A 19252-nucleotide genomic window follows, 5' to 3' on the forward strand; every position below is an offset into this window, starting at 1 on the left:
GCCTGGCTGGCAGCTCTGTCCCCGGGGTTGGGGAGCCTGGGGATGGGGTCGGGGGGGGGGGTCCCCCTTGGCTGTCCCCACTAGAGGGCCCTGCTTATTGCACGGGCTGCTGCGTTTCTTCCTTGCACTCGCTGCTACCTCCGGGGGTTGAGTTTCCTGGGCGAGACGGATGCAGCTGCAGTTCCGGGAGCCAGCCGGGGGTTGAGCCGCTGCTGACCGGGGGAGAGACCTGGATCCGAGCCCCCTCCGCGCCCAGCCCTGGCGGGGGACTTTCTCCGGGGGCTGGAACCAGCCCCGGGCTCTGCCAACACCAGCCCCTGAGCCGGAGCTTGCAGGTGATGGGGAGACCCGGGGGAAGCGCTGGGGCCGGGCAGGAAAGGGGAGGGAGCAAACCCGCCCAGGAATCAGAGGCCAAGTCTCCCAGGCAGGGGGGGATGGAGACAGAAAACGTGGGGGGGGGGGCAGAAAAGGGGGGTCGGAGTCAGAAAGGGGGCAAGAGGCTCTCAGCCCCCACCCACCAAATCTGCCCCGATCCATTGGCATCACCCCAGGGAGACTTGACTTTCCTGGGGACAAGCTGTGGAGCTGAGAGAGGAAAAGCCAGTTCCTGCCCAATCTGGGGGGAAGGGACAGTGTCAGGGAAAATCCCCCCCAAACAGCCCCTTTCCTAGCATTTGGCTCGGAGACACTGTTGCTTGGCACGGGGTCCCGGTGGGTTTAGTCCTGTTGGGAGGGGCCAGATCTGCACTGGAAGAAAGATACCCAGTGTTGTCAGAATCAGAGAATATCAGGGTTGGAAGGACCTCAGGAGGTCATCTAGTCCAACCCCCTGCTCAAAGCAGGACCAATCCGCAGACAGCTTTTTACCCCAGTTCCCTAAATGGCCCCCTCAAGGATTGAACTCACAACCCTGGGTTTAGCAGGCCAATGTGCAAGCCACTGAACTATCCCTCCATGGGGGGGGGGGGGTCTTGAAAACATCCAGCAAGGAACAGACAAGGAATTGCCAGGCTGAGCAGGGGCCTTTCTGGCGGCCTAGCGCAGTGGGTTCTCGACCCTTTTCTTCATTTGAGGATCTTTACAAAATTTCGAATGCAGGCGTGGATCCCTTTGGAAATCTTAGACCTGCGGACCCCAGGGGGTCTGCGGAGCACAGGTTGAGAACCAGTGGCCTATGGTAACGACAACCTTTCGCGGACTCCTTAAACATAGTCTGCGAAGTCCCAGGGATCTCCGGACTACCAGCTGAAAACTACTGGCCTAGCAGACAATGGTGGATTCAGATCCCTCCCTAACCCTCTTAGCCAGGGGTTAGTGTATGTCCCGAAGGATTCAGAGTTCGATCCCTTCCCAACCATCGGCTTATGTCGGTCATCCTTCCACACTGTATAAAAATGTGCATATAATATTACAAGGATTGAAGTCTGGACAACTGGATCTGACGGCGTAAACCGAAAGACCCAGTTTCTGTAGCTCATAATCTGTGGTGGACACGGTGAAGCTAGTAAGGGGGATGGAGCAAAATCACCTGTAGTTAGCCTGCAATATATACTGTTTAAGGCATTGGCTGTTGCACAGTGCAGTCACTAGAGGGAGACAGAAACCCCACCTCATGTTCTCCTGGGCTAGACATCCCAGAGTCGGAGGATGGGAACAGAGTAGTTCCAAAAAAATTTCCAAGAGAACGTTTTCCCACCAGAAAACGCCATTTCTTCAACGTCAAACCATTCTGCAGGAACGTGTCGATTTCTGCAAAAATTTCATTTCAAAAGGACTGAATTTTTCCCCAAGTTTATTTTGTTTTCTGTTCTATTATAAAGTACAATAGAATGTACCATTTTAAAAAGCCCACATCAAAATGAAACATTGCAGTTTTATTGAAATAAAACATTTTGGTTGCCCCGACAGAGGGCGATTTTTGTTGGTGTTTTTTAACAGGCCATTTGGACATTTTTCTCCTTGCGGAATGAAAGCCAATTTCAAAATCCCAGGATTTCTCTTGAAACGGAAATTCTGGTGGCCACCTGGCTTGAGTGGGGACGGAGCCCTAGTCCCCCCCAAAACTGGGGAATTGCTGATTTCAGGAACCGCCGCCGGATTCCAGAGCACAGCAGCCAGCCTGCACCCTGAGCTGGTGGGATTTTCCAGGGAGCAGCTGGCACTGAGTGAGGGATGCTTATTTTTTTCCCCAGGAGCTGGTGGCTTTCCATGAGGAGTCTGCGCCTCTCTGCAGGGTGCAGCGGACTGGCGGAGAGCCCTCCGCAGGGACGCCATGCAGGAGAATTATGAGACGCTGATATCTCTGGGTAAGGATTCACTCTCCCTCGCTTAGTGGTTTGTCTGATAGGCCTGAAGGAACGTGAGCGCCTTGGATTTTTGCAGGGAGAAGATCAGCCCCTAGAGATCTCATGAGAGACAGAGAGAGAGACCGTTTTCCACACCACACACCCGTCTTCTCCCCGAGGGACATTCAGAAACAGCCAAGTTGCTAACCTCCCTAGAGACTTCAGTGGGGGCAGAAGGGCTGTAGATACTTCTCCTTCACAGTGGCTAGCAGGTTTGCACCTCTGGCTAGCAAGTATCTGCTCAGTTTTTCCCAGCCCTGCCTCCTTACAGATTTCCCCTTGTCTCTGCACCTGGAGAATCCAAGCCAGAGATCTTTCCCCTGCGGAGTTCTTTTAGGGTGTGTCTACACTGCTCATTAAGCCTGGGCTCTGACTCTGGTTTCAGCCCAAGCCCCTCTTCTGTCTGCCCACAAATCATTCTGACTCGGGTCGGCGAGCACTCAGGACTTAGATGGGTGAGAGGCCGAGTCCCGCTGTGGCTCAAGTCCAAGCCCTGTCGTTTTGCAGTGTGGACACAGCTCAAGCTGCAAACCCGAGTGCAGTGTGGACGCGTAGCCCTGGCTGTGAGACCCGGGGCTAGCAGTTAAAAGCCCAGATTTACAATGCAGTGCAGATGCTCAAGCACGGACTTGGAAACACCCTGTTCACAAGCCAGGGTCCAGATTGATGGTGTAATGTAGACATGCCATGAGCTCTTGCTGTTTGAGCAAGCCTGGTGCAGTGGTGAGGGTCTTTGCGTCGGGTGGGGGAGACCAGCCTTCGATTCCCTGCTCTGCCACGGACTGTGTGTGCGTGATCTTGGGTAAGTCACTTAGGGAACATCTACACAGCCAATGACAGCCCGCCCCCATCCCTTAGCTTCAGAGCCCGAGCTCCGACCTGAACGTCTACATGGCTATTTTCAGCGCCGGAGCAGAGTCTGTCAGCCCGGGCTCTGGGACTCAGTGCCGCAGACTGCCGCTTGCTGTGTAGACGCACCCTTAGTGTTTCTGGGCCTCAGATTCTGGTCTGTAACATGGGGGTAACAGCTCTGCCCTATATTTAGGGCCCTACCAAATTCACGGCCATGAAAAACGTGTCACGGACCATGACATCTGGCCTTTTGTGTGCTTTTACTCTATCCTATAGGGTAAAAGTATACAAAAGTACACAACGTTTCTCAAACTGGGGGTCCCAACCCAAAAGGGGGTCGAAAAGCTATTGTAGGGGTGTCACGGTATTGCCACCCTTACTTCTGCGCTGCTGCTGGCGGCAGCGCTGCCTTCAGAGCTGGGCACCCGGCCAGCAGCCGCTGCTCTCCGGCCGCCCAGCTCTGAAAGCAGCACAGAAGTAAGGGTGGCAATACCGTAACCCCCCTACAATAGCTATCCGACCCCCTTTTGGGTTGGGACCCTGAGTTTGAGAAACGCTGAGTGTTAAGGGCTTTGCGTGTTTATATTTTGCCGTTTTTAAATACCTATTCATGTTTTGTTACAGCACCGTGAAATTTAAGATTTAAATATCTGAAACCGTGACATTCAAGATTTTAAAAATGCTATGGCCGTGAAATGAATGAAAATGGACCGTGAATTTGGCAGGGCTCTACCTGTATGGAGGACAATATGTTACAGACAGGATTCGACTGCTATTGGTGAATGGCGGGAAACATCAATTTCATCGCACATGCACAAAGCAAGGAAAAACTATTTCATAAGAACATAAGAATGGCCATACTGGGTCAGACCAAAGGTCCATCTAGCCCAGTATCCTGTCTTCCGACAGTGGCCAATGCCAGGTGCCCCAGAGGGAATGAACAGAACAGGGAATCATCAAGCGAGCCATCCCCTGTTGCCTATTTCCAACTTCCGGCAAACAGATTATTTCCAGTGATAATTGTCAAAATTCATGGCTGGACAAAGCAAGGAAAATGCTGCTGGAGAACTTAGTAGAGTTTGATTTAAGGCAATTTACTTTGTAAAATTCCTAGGCCAGACGGGACCATTGTATCCATTTTGTCTGACCTCCTGTCTAATACAGGCCAGAGAACTTCCCCGAAATAATTCCTAGAGCAAGATCTGATGTGAGGTTGACCAGTTGTGTGTTAACCATTATAAAGCTTTAACTTTCTGAATCGCAACGTCTACCGTCATTAGAGAATTATTATCAAGGGTCGCCCCCCATAATTTCCCACAACGGTGAGCACTGAAATTGATGATAATTTTCAAAAATGCTTAAAAATAAACATGGATGGTCTCCGTCCAAATGATACCGAAACAAAAATTGAATTCTCCCAAAGCCTAATTAGACACTGAAAGGAACTCAGATACTGTGGCAATAGGGAGCCCCGTAAGAGAGATCTGAAGTCAATGGAAAGTCAACGGTTATGGAGCAGATCTTGCACTCTTGATCTGTCTTCTTTCGCCTTGCGCTGCTTTTGCTAAGGGAAGGGGAGCTGGGCTGGTGGTTGTCCCAGGCAAGACCGTCCCAGCCTGCGGTGCATCTAATCGCCGTCTCATCCGTTTCTTGTTAGCAGAAGAGATGGCCATCAGCATGCCGCGGATCACCGCGATGGCCGAATCCCACCGCAGGGAGCTGGTGTCGGGTAAGTCCCTGCGAGTTGGAGGCGACGAGAGATTTGCAAAAGCCGTGAGTGACTCAGGAGGGGGGGGGGCCCTATTTGAGCCACCTCTCAAGGCCTGGAAGCCCCGAGCAGAGGTGGATTAAATGTTTTGGAGGAACCTTTTTGTGGACGAAAACTACAGTTGCAGCGACCCCGAAGCGTTGTGCGAAATGGTGCCTGTTGCGGTCGAATAAAACTCTAAAAAAAAATTCTGGAAAATTGAAGCGTTTTGACCTTTTCTCAAAAGAAACAGTCCAATTTTCCGCTTCGAGAGGACATTTTGTTTCAAACGTCTCCTTTTCTTTAAGGGAACCGACGAGCCAGGAAAAACTGTTCCAGAACGGTGAAAATCCAAACACAACGGTTGGCGTTTTGTCAAAAGGAAATGTTGCGTCTGGGGTTTTTTACATTTTTGGTTTCCCCAAAATTTCAAAAAAAAAAAAAGGAAATCATTTTTGGTTCCACTCAAAACAATGTCCCCCCCGCTCCCCCTCAATTTCTTTGGAACATGCCGTGAACCAAAACATCTGTTATTCACCAGCCGCCCTGTGCCCACCCAGGTCCCTTTAAGGGATGCCAGGTTGTGGTTGTCTCAGAAATAGAATGACCAGTGGCTCTTGCTATTTGAAGCCAAGGGGATTTTGTTCTGGATCTGTTGGCTGAAGGGCTTCCATGGGGAAGGCTTTCGCCCAGCTAAATAATTCAGGCTGGAATTTCCAAAAACCCTGACGGATTCCTGTGTCCAGATCCCACAGGATTTGGGCCCACAATGATAATCCACCACCTAGGGCTTTGAAAGGGAGTTAGGGGAAAGATACTGAGTTTGTAGCATTTTCCCTTCGTGTCTTTCCGATCCGTCTACCTAGGTCAGGGTGTCAAATGCATGTCGTGGAGATGGTCCAGCCCCTTTCTTAATCACGGACCATGTGCTGGAGTCAATTCATGTCTCTCCCTGTGTGTCTGTGCAGCGCCCGGCGCAACGGGGCCCTGATCTCAGCTGGGGCAGGGACTGTCTCTCCCTGTGTGTCTGTGCAGCGCCCAGCACAACGGGGCCCTGATCTCAGCTGGGGCAGGGACTGTCTCTCCCTGTGTGTCTGTGCAGCACCTGGCGCAACAGAGCCCTGATCTCAGCTGGGGCAGGGACTGTCTCTCCCGGTGTGTCTGTGCAGCGCCCGGCATGACGGGGCCCTGATCTCAGCTGGGGACAGGAACTGTCTCTCCCTGTGTGTCTGTGCAGCGCCCGGCACAACGGGGCACTGATCTCAGCTGGGGCAGGGACTGTCTCTCCCTGTGTGTCTGTGCAGCGCCCGGCACCACTGGACCCTGATCTCAGCTGGGGCAGGGACTGTCTCTCCCTGTGTGTCTGTGCAGCGTCCGGCACAACGGGGCCCTGATCTCACCTGGGGACAGGAACTGTCTCTCCCTGTGTGTCTATGCAGCGCCCGGCACAATGGGGCCCTGATCTCAGCTGGGGCAGGGACTGTCTCTCCCTGTGTGTCTGTGCAGCGCCCGGCACCACTGGACCCTGATCTCAGCTGGGGCAGGGACTGTCTCTCCCTGTGTGTCTGTGCAGCGTCCGGCACAACGGGGCCCTGATCTCAGCTGGGGCAGGGACTGTCTCTCCCTGTGTGTCTGTGCAGCGTCCAGCATAATGGGGCCCTGATGATCTCAGTTAGAGCCTCTATGTGCTACTGTAAAACAATCCACCCAGACTGATTAGTATCCCATCAACACTTAATCTGTCCTCTTCTCTCCTCCTGCCAGCGGGATTTCCAATTTCTAAGCCTGACCTGCTCTCTTGGATGGAACGAGGGGAAGAACCGTGGGTCCCAGATCTCCAGGCCTCTGAGGACAGGGAGATCCCAAGAAGCAGCAGTCCAGGTGAGCAGGAGTAAAGCCCAGGAGAAAGCCATATATAAGTGAAATATTTAGACTGTGAGCTTTTAGGGGCAGGGACTGTCTCTCGCTGTGTGTCTGTGCAGCGCCTGGCACAACGGGGCCCTGATCTCTCTCAGTTTCTCTAGGTTCTACCACACTGCACCCCCCAGTACAGGGAATGACGATGATTCCTTTCACACCCTTAGGGTTAGCATCATTTCACCCCCTGGTACAACGTGCTGCAGTGGGGAGACCCTCCTCCCTCGTGACTCACATCTGGATTCTCTTTCCCTGCAGGTGAAGGATCAGGGAGTGAAGAGGAGGAGGAGGAGGAGGAAGAAGAGGAGGAAGAGGAAGAGGAGGAGCAGCCACCAGGATCTCCTGGGAAAACAGAGCTGCAGGAGACATCATCGGACAAAGAGGAGGTGAAGAATCCCAGCCCAGGGCCGGATGGGAAACTGCAGAACTTGGAGGGGAAGAATCAGGACAAACCTGCCGGCCAGACAGGAGTCCTCAAGCAGCCGCCAGCGCCCACGGGGGTGGACAAGGCATTCCGCTGCGCCGAATGCGGGAAGACCTTCAGCCAGCGGTCCAACCTGATCCGGCACCAGCGCCTCCACGCCACCGACAAGCCCCACAAGTGCTCCGAGTGCGAGAAGAGCTTCGGCGAGCCGGCGGCGCTGGCCCGGCACCAGAAGTCCCACGCAGCTGGGAAGCCCTTCCAGTGCGGGGACTGCGGGAAGGGCTTCAACTGGAGCTCCCACCTGGAGCGGCACCGGCGCATCCACACCGGCGAGCGGCCCTACGAGTGCGGGGACTGCGGGAAAGGCTTCAGCGTCAGCTCCCACCTGGAGCGGCACCGGCGCGTCCACACTGGCGAGCGGCCCTACAAATGCGAGGAGTGCGGCAAGCGCTTCACCGTCAGCTCCACCCTGACCCAGCACCGCCGGGTCCACGCCGCCGACAAGCCCCACCGGTGCCAGGACTGCGGCAAAGCTTTCGGGCTGGGCGCTGCCCTCCTGGCCCACCAGCGGAAGCACCGGGGGGAAAAACCTTTCCAATGCCCTGAGTGTGGCAAAGCCTTTGGCTTCACCTCCCACCTGGAGCGGCACCGGCGCGTCCACACCGGGGAGCGGCCCTTCCAGTGCGACGACTGCGGGAAGAGCTTCAGCCGCAGCTCCCACCTCTACCGGCACCGGCGCGTCCACACCGGGGAGAAGCCGCGGAAATGCGCCGACTGCGGGAAGAGCTACCATCTCAGTGCCGCCACCGTTGCCCAGCTCCAGGCCGTGCCTGCTGGCAGCGGGAGGGATCCCACCAAGTGTGCCGACTGCGGGCGCCGGCGCGTTCTGCCGCCGGCCGCCGTACCGGAGCCTGCTCCGGCGCCTTCGGGCTGCACGGATAAACCCCACAAGTGCCCTGAGTGCGGGAAGGGCTTCGGACAGAGCTCTTCGTTGGTGAAGCACCAGCGGATTCATACCGGCGAGCGGCCCTTCCAGTGCGGCGAGTGCGGCAAATGCTTTGGCTGGTGCTCGGCCCTCATCAAGCACCGGCGCATCCACACCGGGGAGCGGCCGTACCGCTGCGGCGACTGCGGGAAGGCCTTCAGCGTCAGCTCCCACCTGGACCGGCACCAGCGCGTCCATGCAGGCGACAAGCCGCACCGCTGCCCCGAGTGCGGGAAGGGCTACGGTGAGCCGGCGGCGCTGGCCAAGCACCAGAAATCCCATGCCGCCGGAAAGCCCTTCCAGTGCGGGGACTGCGGGAAGGGCTTCGCTTGGAGCTCCCACCTGGAGCGGCACCGGCGCATCCACACCGGCGAGCGGCCCTACGAGTGCGGGGACTGTGGGAAAGGCTTCAGCGTCAGCTCCCACCTGGAGCGGCACCGGCGCGTCCACACCGGCGAGCGGCCCTACAAATGCGACGAGTGCGGCAAGGCCTTTGCCGTCAGTTCCACCCTGGCCCAGCACCAGCGGGTCCACTCTGGCGGCCGGCCCCACCGCTGCAAAGACTGCGGGAAGCGGTTCGCGGCGGGGGCCCAGCTGCTGGCCCACCAGCGGGCCCACCGGGGCGAAAAACCCTACCCCTGCGGCGTCTGCGGCAAGAGCTTCGGCTTCATCTCCCACCTGGAGCGGCACCGGCGCGTCCACACGGGCGAGAAGCCGTACAAGTGTCCCGACTGTGGCAAGGCCTTCAGCCGCAGCTCCCACCGCAACCGCCACCAGCGCGCCCACGCTGCCGCCTCCCAACACCGGCCCTTTAAGGGAGGGGGCGGGGCTGAGGCGGAGAAAGACTCCGCCCCCTCTGGCCCGGCCAAACCACAGAGAGGCCCTGCCGCCGCCGCCGAGGCTGCCCTCTCCCTCCTGCCAACCTGGTGGGGGGAAGGGGAGAGGAGGAGCAGCCAGCCCCCGGCCTGGGCGGAGGACGCCACAGCGGCAGCCGTGCCCTTCCCCCACACTGCCGGGGGGCTGCGGGGATGGGGCATGAAAGCCTTCCCTGCCCCGGACGTGGCTCCCACCCCGTGGCGGCTGGGGGACGGTAGCTCAGGCTGGGTGTCCGCCCTGCCCCAGGAGGCCTGGCCCCAGCTGCCGCCTACTTCCTAACCAGCCTCCCGTCCTTCTCCGGAGCTGTTTACTGGGGCCAGTGGCCCCCCGCCCCCTTCCCAGAACAGGGGACAGGCAGCAGGCCCGCCTCTCTAGGACAGACAGTGGGTGCTCCTGGCAGCTGTCGGGCGCTAACCCAGCCGCCCCACAGGGCAGGGATACGGTCTGACCAACGAGAGGTGGTCTCCCGCCACGCACGCACCCACCCGTGCCCTGTCCCGCGGCCACCACTGGCCTGAGGATGTGTCACCCCCGAGAGCACCAGGCTCACCCCCAGATCTCACGCCTGAGGGGGATGGGAACCAGAGGGGAGGAGGTCACTTGAGTATCGGGGAGGTGTGGGGGGGATGAGAATTAGCAGGGGAGGGGGGCGAATTAAGCACCTGGAGCACAAAGGAGGAGGTGAGGACGAGGTGCTGGGAGGGGGCAGGATTGAGTGCTTGGGGGGTAGGGTTGCCACCCATGTGGTTTTCACCCAGACAGTCTGGGTTTTGGCTTCTGTGTCCGGGTGCCATTTGACAAGCCCTGATGTCCATTTTTTTTAATGGGGGGGAACAGGGAAGAGGCAGAGCAGGGGTGTGGGACCTCAAGGAAAGAGGTGAAGGGGCAAGGCCTCAAGGGAAGAGGTAGAGAAGGGGGCGGGGCCTCAGGGGAAGAGGTGGAGAAGGGGCAGGGCCTTGGGGGAAGAGGCGGAGAAGGGGCGGGGCCTCGGGGGAAGAGGCGGAGAAGGGGGAAGGGCCTTGAGGAAGAAGCAGAGGGATGGGGATTCAGGACTCCGGTTACCAGCCATTAGAAAGGTGACCAACCTATTTGGGGGGCTGGCAGAGGTGGGGACTTGTGTTTGGGGAACTGGGTGGGGATGGTTGATGGGTGCAGGGGGTGTGCAGGCGATCGGGGTGCTGGCAGGGCTGAGAAGAGTCGGCCTCTGACTGAGCATTGTGGGAAGGAAGAATCTCATCTCCACACTCAGTTGAGCATCACATTCATATAGCTCCTCTGGGTGTCACACTTATACCATTCCCATCAACCAGCCCGCCCCCGCCCCCAACCTGAGTGCCACTTTTATATGATTCCCCAACAGCCTCCCAGCCTGAATGGTACATTATACTGTTCCCCAATAGCCCCCGGTGGTGTCACATTTGCACTGTTAGGCAGATGATTATTCACATTTCTGATTCAGGGAGGTTTCACAGGAGACTCCAGGATTTTTGCCGACACCAACACTGACAATCGAGCATGGGAGGCAGAGACCCACACGGGGGAAGGAAGTGAGACCCCGATCCCATTAGCAACATGAGATAGGAGTGAAAGGAGGAGAGAGGGAGAGGCTGGATTTGGGACACGGCCGGGTTTGGTCTTGGGAAGCCGTGTCTGAGAACTCGCTGCATGGGTGAGAAGCCAGAAATATCTGGGGCGGCAGGTGCTGATCTCTGTGGCTACAAATGACGCTGCAGAAGGAGTAAAGGGGGGTGTCTCCCCCCAGTTCCTCAAGAGGGCGAATCTGACCTGAGAAGGAAGCCGGGAGAGATAATAGTCCAGGTCGCATCAGAATCCAGGCCAATCCCCTCCACTCAAGCCACAGGCAGAAAGGCCTGACAGCCCAGCTGTTGTCCACTCACACTCACCCCCACAGGTACACTAGCACCAAGGGGACAGAACTGGAATTGGAGACAGAGGCCCTGCTGGAACCCGTCCCCTGCCTGGGAGATCGGCTGCCAGCAGAGAAGGAGTTAACATTACAATATCCTGTAACAACTGATTCCTTACCTCCCATTAAACCCCGATCCTGGAATTTCCTGGGGCTGGGTCATTTACTTTTAGAACTGGATTCATTGTTCTGTTTGCTTGTAATTTAAGATTCTTTATTGTTTGGCGTGACGGGACCTAGAATCAGCCATGGACTCTGATATCTTTCCCCTGTAAATGCAGCCGCCTGGATTGGGATCAGTGCATTCGGGGTGGGCAGAAGGGTTCTTTCATTTTGTTCCTTGCTTTTCACTAGCTGTAATAAAGTAGCGCTTAAGTTTCCAACATTCCCAGAGTCCGGAGTCCTCTGTTCTGAAAAAACACAAGTCACAATGGGCCTTAGATGGGGTGTAGGAGTCTCCCAAAAAGTCAAGACTTCAGACTTAGATTGTAAACTCCTTGAGGCAGGCATTGTCTGGTCTGTGTTTTGTATGGTGCCTGGCACAGCTGGTCATGGTCTGTGACTGAGGTTCACAGGCACTAGAATAATATAAATAATCAATGATAGTATTCATTTGATTTCAATTAGAGAATGAGAAAAGTTTCATAAGGAAAAACAAATCCTTAACTCATTTGAGTAAAGGTTCTGTTTTTTATCTCCTCTTGGACATTCTGAGGCCAGAGCTAAGATTGTTTTTCTTTTCTCCCCTTTGAATTACTAAGATCAGAGTCAATTTTTCTCCTGCTGAGGTCAGGGTTAAGGTGGCTTCCTAGTTTCAACATCCAATATGCGATATTTGATTTGAGTGACTCTGAGCCATTTGGATATTTCATTGTTTAGCTGCTTTTCTTTTCATCCTTCCATGCCATTGTTTTAAATCTCTAGGGTTTTAATTGGCTGCCGAGGTTTTTTTTTAACATGGAACAACTTTAACTTGATGTTAGCTCAGATTTTTGATTCCGGATGAGAATAAGATGCCATCGTAGGGTATCAAACTATGACATCAAGTACAGATGTGAGGTGTGCAAAGCTATACCTGTGTGTATTCCCCTACAAATAAATACAGATCCATAGCTTCTCTGGCCAGAAGGGACCATTGTGACAATCCAATCTGACATCCTGTATACCATAGGCCAGAGTATTCTTCTAGAATAATTCCTAAAGCATATTTGGTAGAATAATTTAGGGGATTAATTTTGGGTAGCTCACATTTCTTTCCTACCAATACCCCCAATAAACATGAAGCCACTCCGCAAATAAGTATCAGAGGGGTAGCCCTGTTAGTCTGGATCTGTAAAAGCAGCAAATAAGGTTACCTGAATTTCCAGGGGGTTTGCTGGGTGGCAAGGGGAAACTGAAGAGGCCCAGGTTTGTTTGGTCTGGGAGCAGAGCTAGAGAAGTTTGTGAGCAGATGACGTGACTGAAAAGGGAACTAATCCGGCTAGGCTAAAAACGCACTGGGGGGGAAACAGGTGGATGAGAACAGAACTGATGAAGGTGGACTAGACGCTGCTATTAACATGGGGAGGTTAGAATGTTAGTTGGAGCGGACCTGTGTGAAAACTGCTCCGCTGAGGTCTGGCGAAGAGCAGGTTGATTCGGTGGCGTCCGGCTCCGCTTTATATAAAGCCCCGGTGGCGGGGGTAGTGAGCGCAGTAATTAGGATGAGCGGGGAGCAGCGGGGTCGCTTGGCCGCGGTAGGGGAGTGGCTGGCGGCTATTGCCCGCAGCGCGGTGGCTGCGGGTGTCGAGCTGCGAGCCGCGTTGCAGGAAGAATTAACGGCAGAGCCCGAAGGCGACCAGGCGCTGCAGCCGGAGAAGATTGGGGCGAGCTCGTCCCTATTGGTTAGGCTGGGTGAGCTCAGGCTGAAACCGCTGAGGAGTGGGGGTGCAGAGCGGTGCCCAGGTACTTAAAGGGGGTCGGGATAAATTACGGTTCTTTTCTCCTGGGGATTAAGGTACAATGAAGTCCGCAATCGAGGTAGTTTAGTAGGGTAGGGCTGTCTAGATTGCTATGGGAGTCTTAAAGAAAACGTAGTTTGGTAAGCGTTACTACTTCCTGCATGTAAAAGGCGTCCTCTTTATTCTGCTCTTCAATACAACTCTAAATAGATTGTCCTCTCAGGTTTAGCTTCTTTAATCTTTCTTTGGTTCTTTCTGGCCTTTTATTTGTTTGCAGTTAGGATCTGCCCTTCACCAGACACCAATGATCTTAATTCTGTTTCTCTTGGTTTACTTTTTTTTTTTACTAGAAAAGTTTTTTTTCTGTTCTTTAACATTGTTTTGTAAAGAAAAATCCTAATCTTTCTGTTCCTAGGGATTTATGGCCTAGGTGGGATTTCATTATAGTACTTTCCAGGTACTAAATACAAACGTATTGATGGTAGACCAGGGGTTCTTGAACTTCATTGCACCACAACCCTTTTCTGACAACAAACATTTCTGTGACCCCCCCAAGAGAGGGGACTGAAGCCTGAGCCCACCTGAGCTCTGCTGCCGTGGGGGATGGGACAAAGTCCCAGGGCTTCAGCCCCAGGGTGCCTATAAACTGAACCCTACTGCCTAGGGCTGAAACCCTCAGGCTTCTGCTTTGGCCTGGGGCAGTGGGTAGGGTTGCTAATCCACTAGGATTGGCCTGGAGTCTCCAGGAATTAAAGATGAATCTTTAATTAAAGATTGTCATGTGATGAAATCTCCAGGAATATATCCAACCAAAATTGGCAACCCTAGTGGTGGGGATTGGGCTTTGCCCCTGTGCCCCAGCAAGCCTAAGTCAGCTCTGGTGACCCCCCTTAAAATGGAGTCATGACCCAAAGTTTAAGAACCACTGAGGTAGACAATCGGGGACTGTAGGTTCTGAGCTGTGGGATGGAGATTGGGGAACAAGAGCTGTTCCAGCTCTGTGGCTTGGTATGGCTGGTGCTTAGGAGTTTAGTACCTTATTTCTGTCTCCTATTTTTGCTTTGCAGAGGTTTCTGTTTGTACTAGAAGCATATAGTGCTGGAAGTTGCACTTTTGATTAAAATGGTCCATGAGGGATCCTACCTAGATAGAATATAGAATTTTTTGTGTGGGAGAAAAATCTGAGTTTATGTTGCAGCCCGGGAGAACTGGGAGGAATTAACAGCTCAGCATCTTAACAATGGAGAGTCTGGGGCACTCAAAGGTACAATACTCTTCAGTATGTGATTTGCTCTGTAGTAGTTGCTCCTTCAAAAAACAGTTTTGGCTGCTGTAGGAATCTTGTTTTGACTGCTGTGGATTCTCTAACAAGTGTCTCTGCTTGGGTGTCCTTGCAGCCCACAGATCTGCTAAACAGGAAGATGATAAAAGCAAGTCCCAAGAGGAACTTACCCAAGCAACCACTCCTGCACCCCAGCAATGGGAGGAGGTGTTTGCGTTGGAGGCTCCCTCTACCATCCAGCAGGACATGAACCAAGAGATGGGCATGTTGGCACTAGGTGAGCTGCACAAAAACTGAATTTGCGCTGTTTAAAGGGGTTCAGGTTAATGGAAGGAGGGAGAGGAAGTGCAGCTACTCCTGTCTGCTGAAAGCAAAGTGAGAACTCACTCTCTGTCTGTAGTCCCTAGACTAGAGGCACTGATTATGACCCTACGATTATTTGCTAGTTGCTATACAAACAACAAAAAGATGGTTCCTGCCTCTAGGTGCTTTCAAATTAAGTAGAAGATACGATTGGTGGTGGGGCAAAAAGGAATGGAAATAAGTGACTACCAGCTGAGAGGATTATGATCAGCGTGGGCCAGGATCTCTGGCCAAACTACTTTTTCCCCATGATGCACTAGTCTTCCATCATAGGAGTCCCGTGCTGTAGTGCATAATGGGAAAATTAGCTTGGCTGATAAAGGAGAATGGGGATATGAGGAAACTGAAGTTCAACTCCCGTGAGGCACTAGCAGCATTTCTAAATCAAAATAGTTTGGTTCTTGACTGTATTTGTCAACATTTTGAAGGAGGGAGGAGCCTATTTTCCAATGAGCTCTACAAGGTGTATGTGTTTCTTTCGCTGAGAGTACAATATGTTACTGTTATTTTCTTTAGCGAAGGGGAAACTTGTGTTCTATTCGATAGGAGTGTTCTTCTTTTTTGTTTAGAAACTATTGTGAAAAACCAGGAGGCAATGAGGTCGCTGATGGCTGAGCTGGTGCAAAGCATGGGCGCTGTGGAGCAGAGGATCCGTAATATAGAGCAAGAGATGGGGCTGATCACTAGATTCACCCAAGAGCTAAATGAATTGGGTGAAGACAAGTGGACTTGAAGGCGCTCCTGACTTGCCCCGGGTCAGGTACAAAACTAACTGCCCTGTTCCACATTTCACTGCAGCCCCCATGGCCATTGATCTGGGGTATCATAGTTCTTTATGGACTTTTCAATCTGTGTGTGAGGGTTGAGATTTTGTGAAACATCTAGAGAAGTTAACCATCCAACTCCCATTTAGTTCTTATGGGAGTGAGGCAGCTAAGATGTAATGATTTTGCAAAAGCACTTACCTTAACAGATTAATCGGTTCCTTTTTAAGCCATGTGCAGGTCTCAGAAATGCTGAAATCTCCATTCTCTGCATTGGTAGACTTGGAAGCCTCTAAGTTGTAGTGCTTCGGAGTCAGTCGCGTCTCCTTTTCCCTAGTTGCCAAGCTATTGATGGGTTCCCTAACAAAGCTTGTTGTCCCCAAAACAAAACCATTCCCTAACTGGGTAGATTATTCTTCCCCCTCACATTGGCATCAACTGATCTGGTCTCTTGGAATGCTGCTTCTGTCTAAATATCCTGATGCGCAGTGAAGAAACAATGGGCTGCATTAAAGGAACAAATATATTTATCGTCTCATGAACTTCTGCAGATTGTGGTTGTATTTATAATAAAGGAAACTTTTAGTCTCCTATTAAGAACAAATAACACTAGGGATTTGTGCACATTCCAGTTCTATCCACCACTTTCATATTCGCGTAAAGATCTCTACAGATGCATAACTGAAAAGACAGCATTGGCCGTTAATCTTAATTTGATTTGGGGCTCTGTTCAGTTTTTTAGCATTCAGGCGTGGAATGTAGATGCACCTGAAATGCTTATGGAGTTGGAATATTCAACTATTCTGGATTGGAAGGATGGATTCTTTCTTTTTGTTTGACAATAAATCAGTTCAAGCAGTTTTGGCATACACCAGTGTAACACTGAATTTCACTGCTACTACATGTTTTAGTCTGTATTTCCACTAATACCTACTCTGCTCCTGGTAACCTGAACTGTTTATAGCAGGTCAAATACTACTTAAAATTCCTTGGCCAATAACTGATGTTTTGGGAATTTGTAAAACCTGCTCGTCCATTGATATTAGGCCAGGGATAGAAGTAGGTGATGAATTTAGAACAATAAAATGTATGAGATAAATTGATTGCTTTATTAGTAAACCATATTTAATGAGGTCTAGTGGTACAGATCAGCTGGTGTAAATTTTCATGGCTTAATGTAGCTCTGATAGCCTGTACTAGCTGAAGATCTGCCCCAGTGTCTTAAGAACACCTGTTTTTATAAAAAAAAAAAAAGGCTTGTTTCAGAGAAGCCCCAAGTCTCTGGTTTCTCCAAGAGAAAGTTTGGGATGGGTGGGTCTGAGGGGAGGGAGGAGGAGGGTTGCCTGGCAGGAAAGTCTGCACTCTTCTATTTATCTGAATGTATTTATTCCCTTTCTGCTGTTCTGATGCTTTTGGACAGAAAGTGGTCTTTGTTTTACATTTGCATAACTAAATTGGACTATGATCATGTTCACTGCACCTTAGTAAACGTTCAGCTGATTAGGGGGGGAATTGAGTCATTTGTGATTTCTCTCTTGTGCTTCATAGCAAGCAAAGTAGATTCTTGGGGTGCAACAGCCCCTGCTGTTCTGCAATTCCTATAAACAGGAGGTAACCCCACTGCCACTGACGGGGGAGAGTCTGGGTAAATGTAGTCGTGGCATCAGTTGGGGTATGTGACACTCAAGATTTGCTTGCTTGGGAAGCTATGGCACTATAAGGTAAGGTGTGAATTTAAACCAGTATAGTTAAATTGGTATAAATCCCTGTGTGGACACTGTTATACCAGAATAAGTGTCCATACTGGCAGTGATACCAGTGTAACTTCCTGTCCAGACAAACCCTAAAGGCAAAAAGTCCAGCTAAACATAACTGCTGAAAACTGCGTGTTTTTTTTTTTTTTTTTTAAGTTCTGTAGTCTAAGCACTGAGCCCTGGTGCATAATTTTTTGTGTGTAGCCAGTGAAGAGTTAAGAAGCTTCATGAAAACAGAATTGTCCAGTAGATATGATCCAGGACTGGCAGAGCCAGGTCTTCCAGTGACTTGCTGCATAACCTTGGACAAGTCACCCCCGTTCTGTAATATGGGAATAGGGACACTGGAACGAAAGCTCTTGGCTGTAATTCACAGGCAATGTATGCTGACCCCTAACCTAAAGGATGAGATGGGACTCTTGCTAAGTTTTGGCCTGAATTACTTCCTGTGACAATGAGTTCCACAGTTTTTCACATATGATTAGAAGTATTTCCTTTGATCAGTTTTGGATTTCCTACATTTTAATTTTACTGAGAGCATTAATATTTAGTGCACAGTAAGGGGTGTGTGTGAATCTACCCCATGCTAACCTGCCATGGACTGTGTCTATGTGGACCCTGCTGATGTAAATTAGTAGTTAATGGGCTTTGATTAGTCCTGTTTCAAAGAGGACTAGTTGAAAATCCATTAACAAACTTAATGCACATCAGCAAGGTCTACATGGAGAGAGTTCCTAGCAGGTTAGTGTGGGGTACATTCATACACACCCCTGACTGTGAATTAACTGGTTCATGTAGACCAGCCCTGACATCTAGTCTACTCTACAGACCTATATCAGTACAACGACATTGCTCAGGGGTATGAAAAATCCATGCTGAGTAACATAGTTATACTGACCTAACCCCGTGTATGGACAGTGCTATTATCGATGGAAGAGCGTCTCCCATTCACATAGCTACCACCTCTTAGGGAGGTGAGTTAACTATATCAACAGCAGCTCACTCTCCTATTGGCGTTGGAGCAGCTTCACTGAACGCTACAGCTGCATGCGTGCAATGTTTTAAATGTAGACCTGCCCTCCGTGTCCCCTTGCTCACCTGCTCTCTCCCTTCTCTATTTTAGTCATATTTCTATAGATTCTTATCACGTTCCCTCTTATTCTTTGCCTCTAAGGCCTGGTCCACACTAACCCCCCCACTTCGAACTAAGATACGCAACTTCAGCTACGTGAATAACGTAGTTGAAGTCGAAGTACCTTAATTCGAACTTACCGTGGGTCCAGACGCGGCAGGCAGGCTCCCCCGTCGACTCCGCGTACTCCTCTCGCAGAGCAGGAGTACCGGCGTCGACGGCGAGCACTTCTGGGATCGATTTATCGTGTCTAGACAAGACGTGATGAATCGATACCAGAAGATCGATTGCTTACCGCCAGACCCGGAGGTAAGTATAGACCTACCCGAAGATTTTGTCTACATGTGATAGTTACTCTGGCATAAGGTAAGTGGATTTTAAAATGTAATAGCTGATCCCGAATAGCTCTGTGTGGACACTTATTCCAGAAGACGAGTACCTTTTTTGGGTTTAGTTTAATCTACTTCCAACATGGATTAAGCTAATTCAAATCCCCCTTGAAAGTGGATTAAACTAAACCAGAACAAGGTGCTCTTATTCCAGATTCAGCATGTCCACACACGAAGTAATTCAAGCATAGCTGTTCTGGAATAACTCCAGCTGTAGAAAAGCCATACACTGAGCCATCCCAATCTTCAATCTCTGTCAAATTCTGGCTTTCAATTCTATCAAAGGTCTGGTCTATACTACCCGCCTGAATCGGCGGGTAGAAATCGACCTCTCGGGGATCAATTTATGGGACGCGACAATCGATCCCCGAATCGGCGCTCTAACTCCACCAGCGGAGGTGGTAGTAAGCGCCGCCGACAAAAAGCGGCAGAAGTCGATTTTGCCGCCGTCCTCACAACGGGGTAAGTCGGCTGCAATACGTCGAATTCAGCTACGCTATTCACGTAGCTGAATTTGCGTATCTTAAATCGACTCCCCACTGTAGTGTAGATGTA

At 51.6% G+C, this 19252-nt stretch overlaps 2 protein-coding genes across 5 annotated transcripts; both read left to right on the top strand.

Moving 5' to 3' along the window:
- The first annotated feature begins 177 nt into the window (after positions 1 to 177).
- On the top strand, positions 178 to 9751 carry LOC128847634 (zinc finger protein 345-like). 2 transcript variants are annotated; one of them, XM_054047200.1, is made up of 5 exons: positions 178 to 335; positions 2193 to 2306; positions 4855 to 4926; positions 6709 to 6825; positions 7120 to 9751. In XM_054047200.1, exons 2-5 carry the CDS (start codon positions 2273 to 2275, stop codon positions 9423 to 9425), a joined length of 2529 nt encoding a protein of 842 aa, XP_053903175.1. In that variant the 5' UTR covers positions 178 to 335; positions 2193 to 2272; the 3' UTR covers positions 9426 to 9751. The 2 variants fall into 2 exon arrangements, with proteins under 2 accessions (XP_053903175.1, XP_053903176.1); XM_054047201.1 differs by having other exon boundaries at positions 4858 to 4926.
- A 2869-nt stretch (positions 9752 to 12620) lies between these two features.
- LOC128847658 (uncharacterized) lies at positions 12621 to 16291 on the top strand. 3 transcript variants are annotated; one of them, XM_054047245.1, is made up of 4 exons: positions 12621 to 13017; positions 14212 to 14277; positions 14411 to 14572; positions 15228 to 16291. In XM_054047245.1, exons 1-4 carry the CDS (start codon positions 12777 to 12779, stop codon positions 15389 to 15391), a joined length of 633 nt encoding a protein of 210 aa, XP_053903220.1. In that variant the 5' UTR covers positions 12621 to 12776; the 3' UTR covers positions 15392 to 16291. The 3 variants fall into 3 exon arrangements, with proteins under 3 accessions (XP_053903220.1, XP_053903221.1, XP_053903223.1); XM_054047246.1 differs by lacking the exon at positions 14212 to 14277; XM_054047248.1 differs by lacking the exon at positions 14212 to 14277 and having other exon boundaries at positions 12621 to 12966.
- Positions 16292 to 19252: the final 2961 nt, after the last annotated feature.

Source organism: Malaclemys terrapin, chromosome 13 (genome assembly GCF_027887155.1).
Source record: "Malaclemys terrapin pileata isolate rMalTer1 chromosome 13, rMalTer1.hap1, whole genome shotgun sequence".
Taxonomy (NCBI): domain Eukaryota; kingdom Metazoa; phylum Chordata; order Testudines; family Emydidae; genus Malaclemys; species Malaclemys terrapin.

Coding starts and splice junctions, on each gene's coding strand:
- LOC128847634 (XM_054047200.1), top strand. CDS start 2,273: ATGCAGGAGAATTATGAGACGCTGATATCTCTGG. Junction 2,307..4,854: donor TGAGACGCTGATATCTCTGG/GTAAGGATTCAC, acceptor GTTTCTTGTTAG/CAGAAGAGATGGCCATCAGC. Junction 4,927..6,708: donor CCGCAGGGAGCTGGTGTCGG/GTAAGTCCCTGC, acceptor TCCTCCTGCCAG/CGGGATTTCCAATTTCTAAG.
- LOC128847658 (XM_054047245.1), top strand. CDS start 12,777: ATGAGCGGGGAGCAGCGGGGTCGCTTGGCCGCGGTAGGGGAGTGGCTG. Junction 13,018..14,211: donor GGGTGCAGAGCGGTGCCCAG/GTACTTAAAGGG, acceptor TTTATGTTGCAG/CCCGGGAGAACTGGGAGGAA. Junction 14,573..15,227: donor GATGGGCATGTTGGCACTAG/GTGAGCTGCACA, acceptor TTTTTTGTTTAG/AAACTATTGTGAAAAACCAG.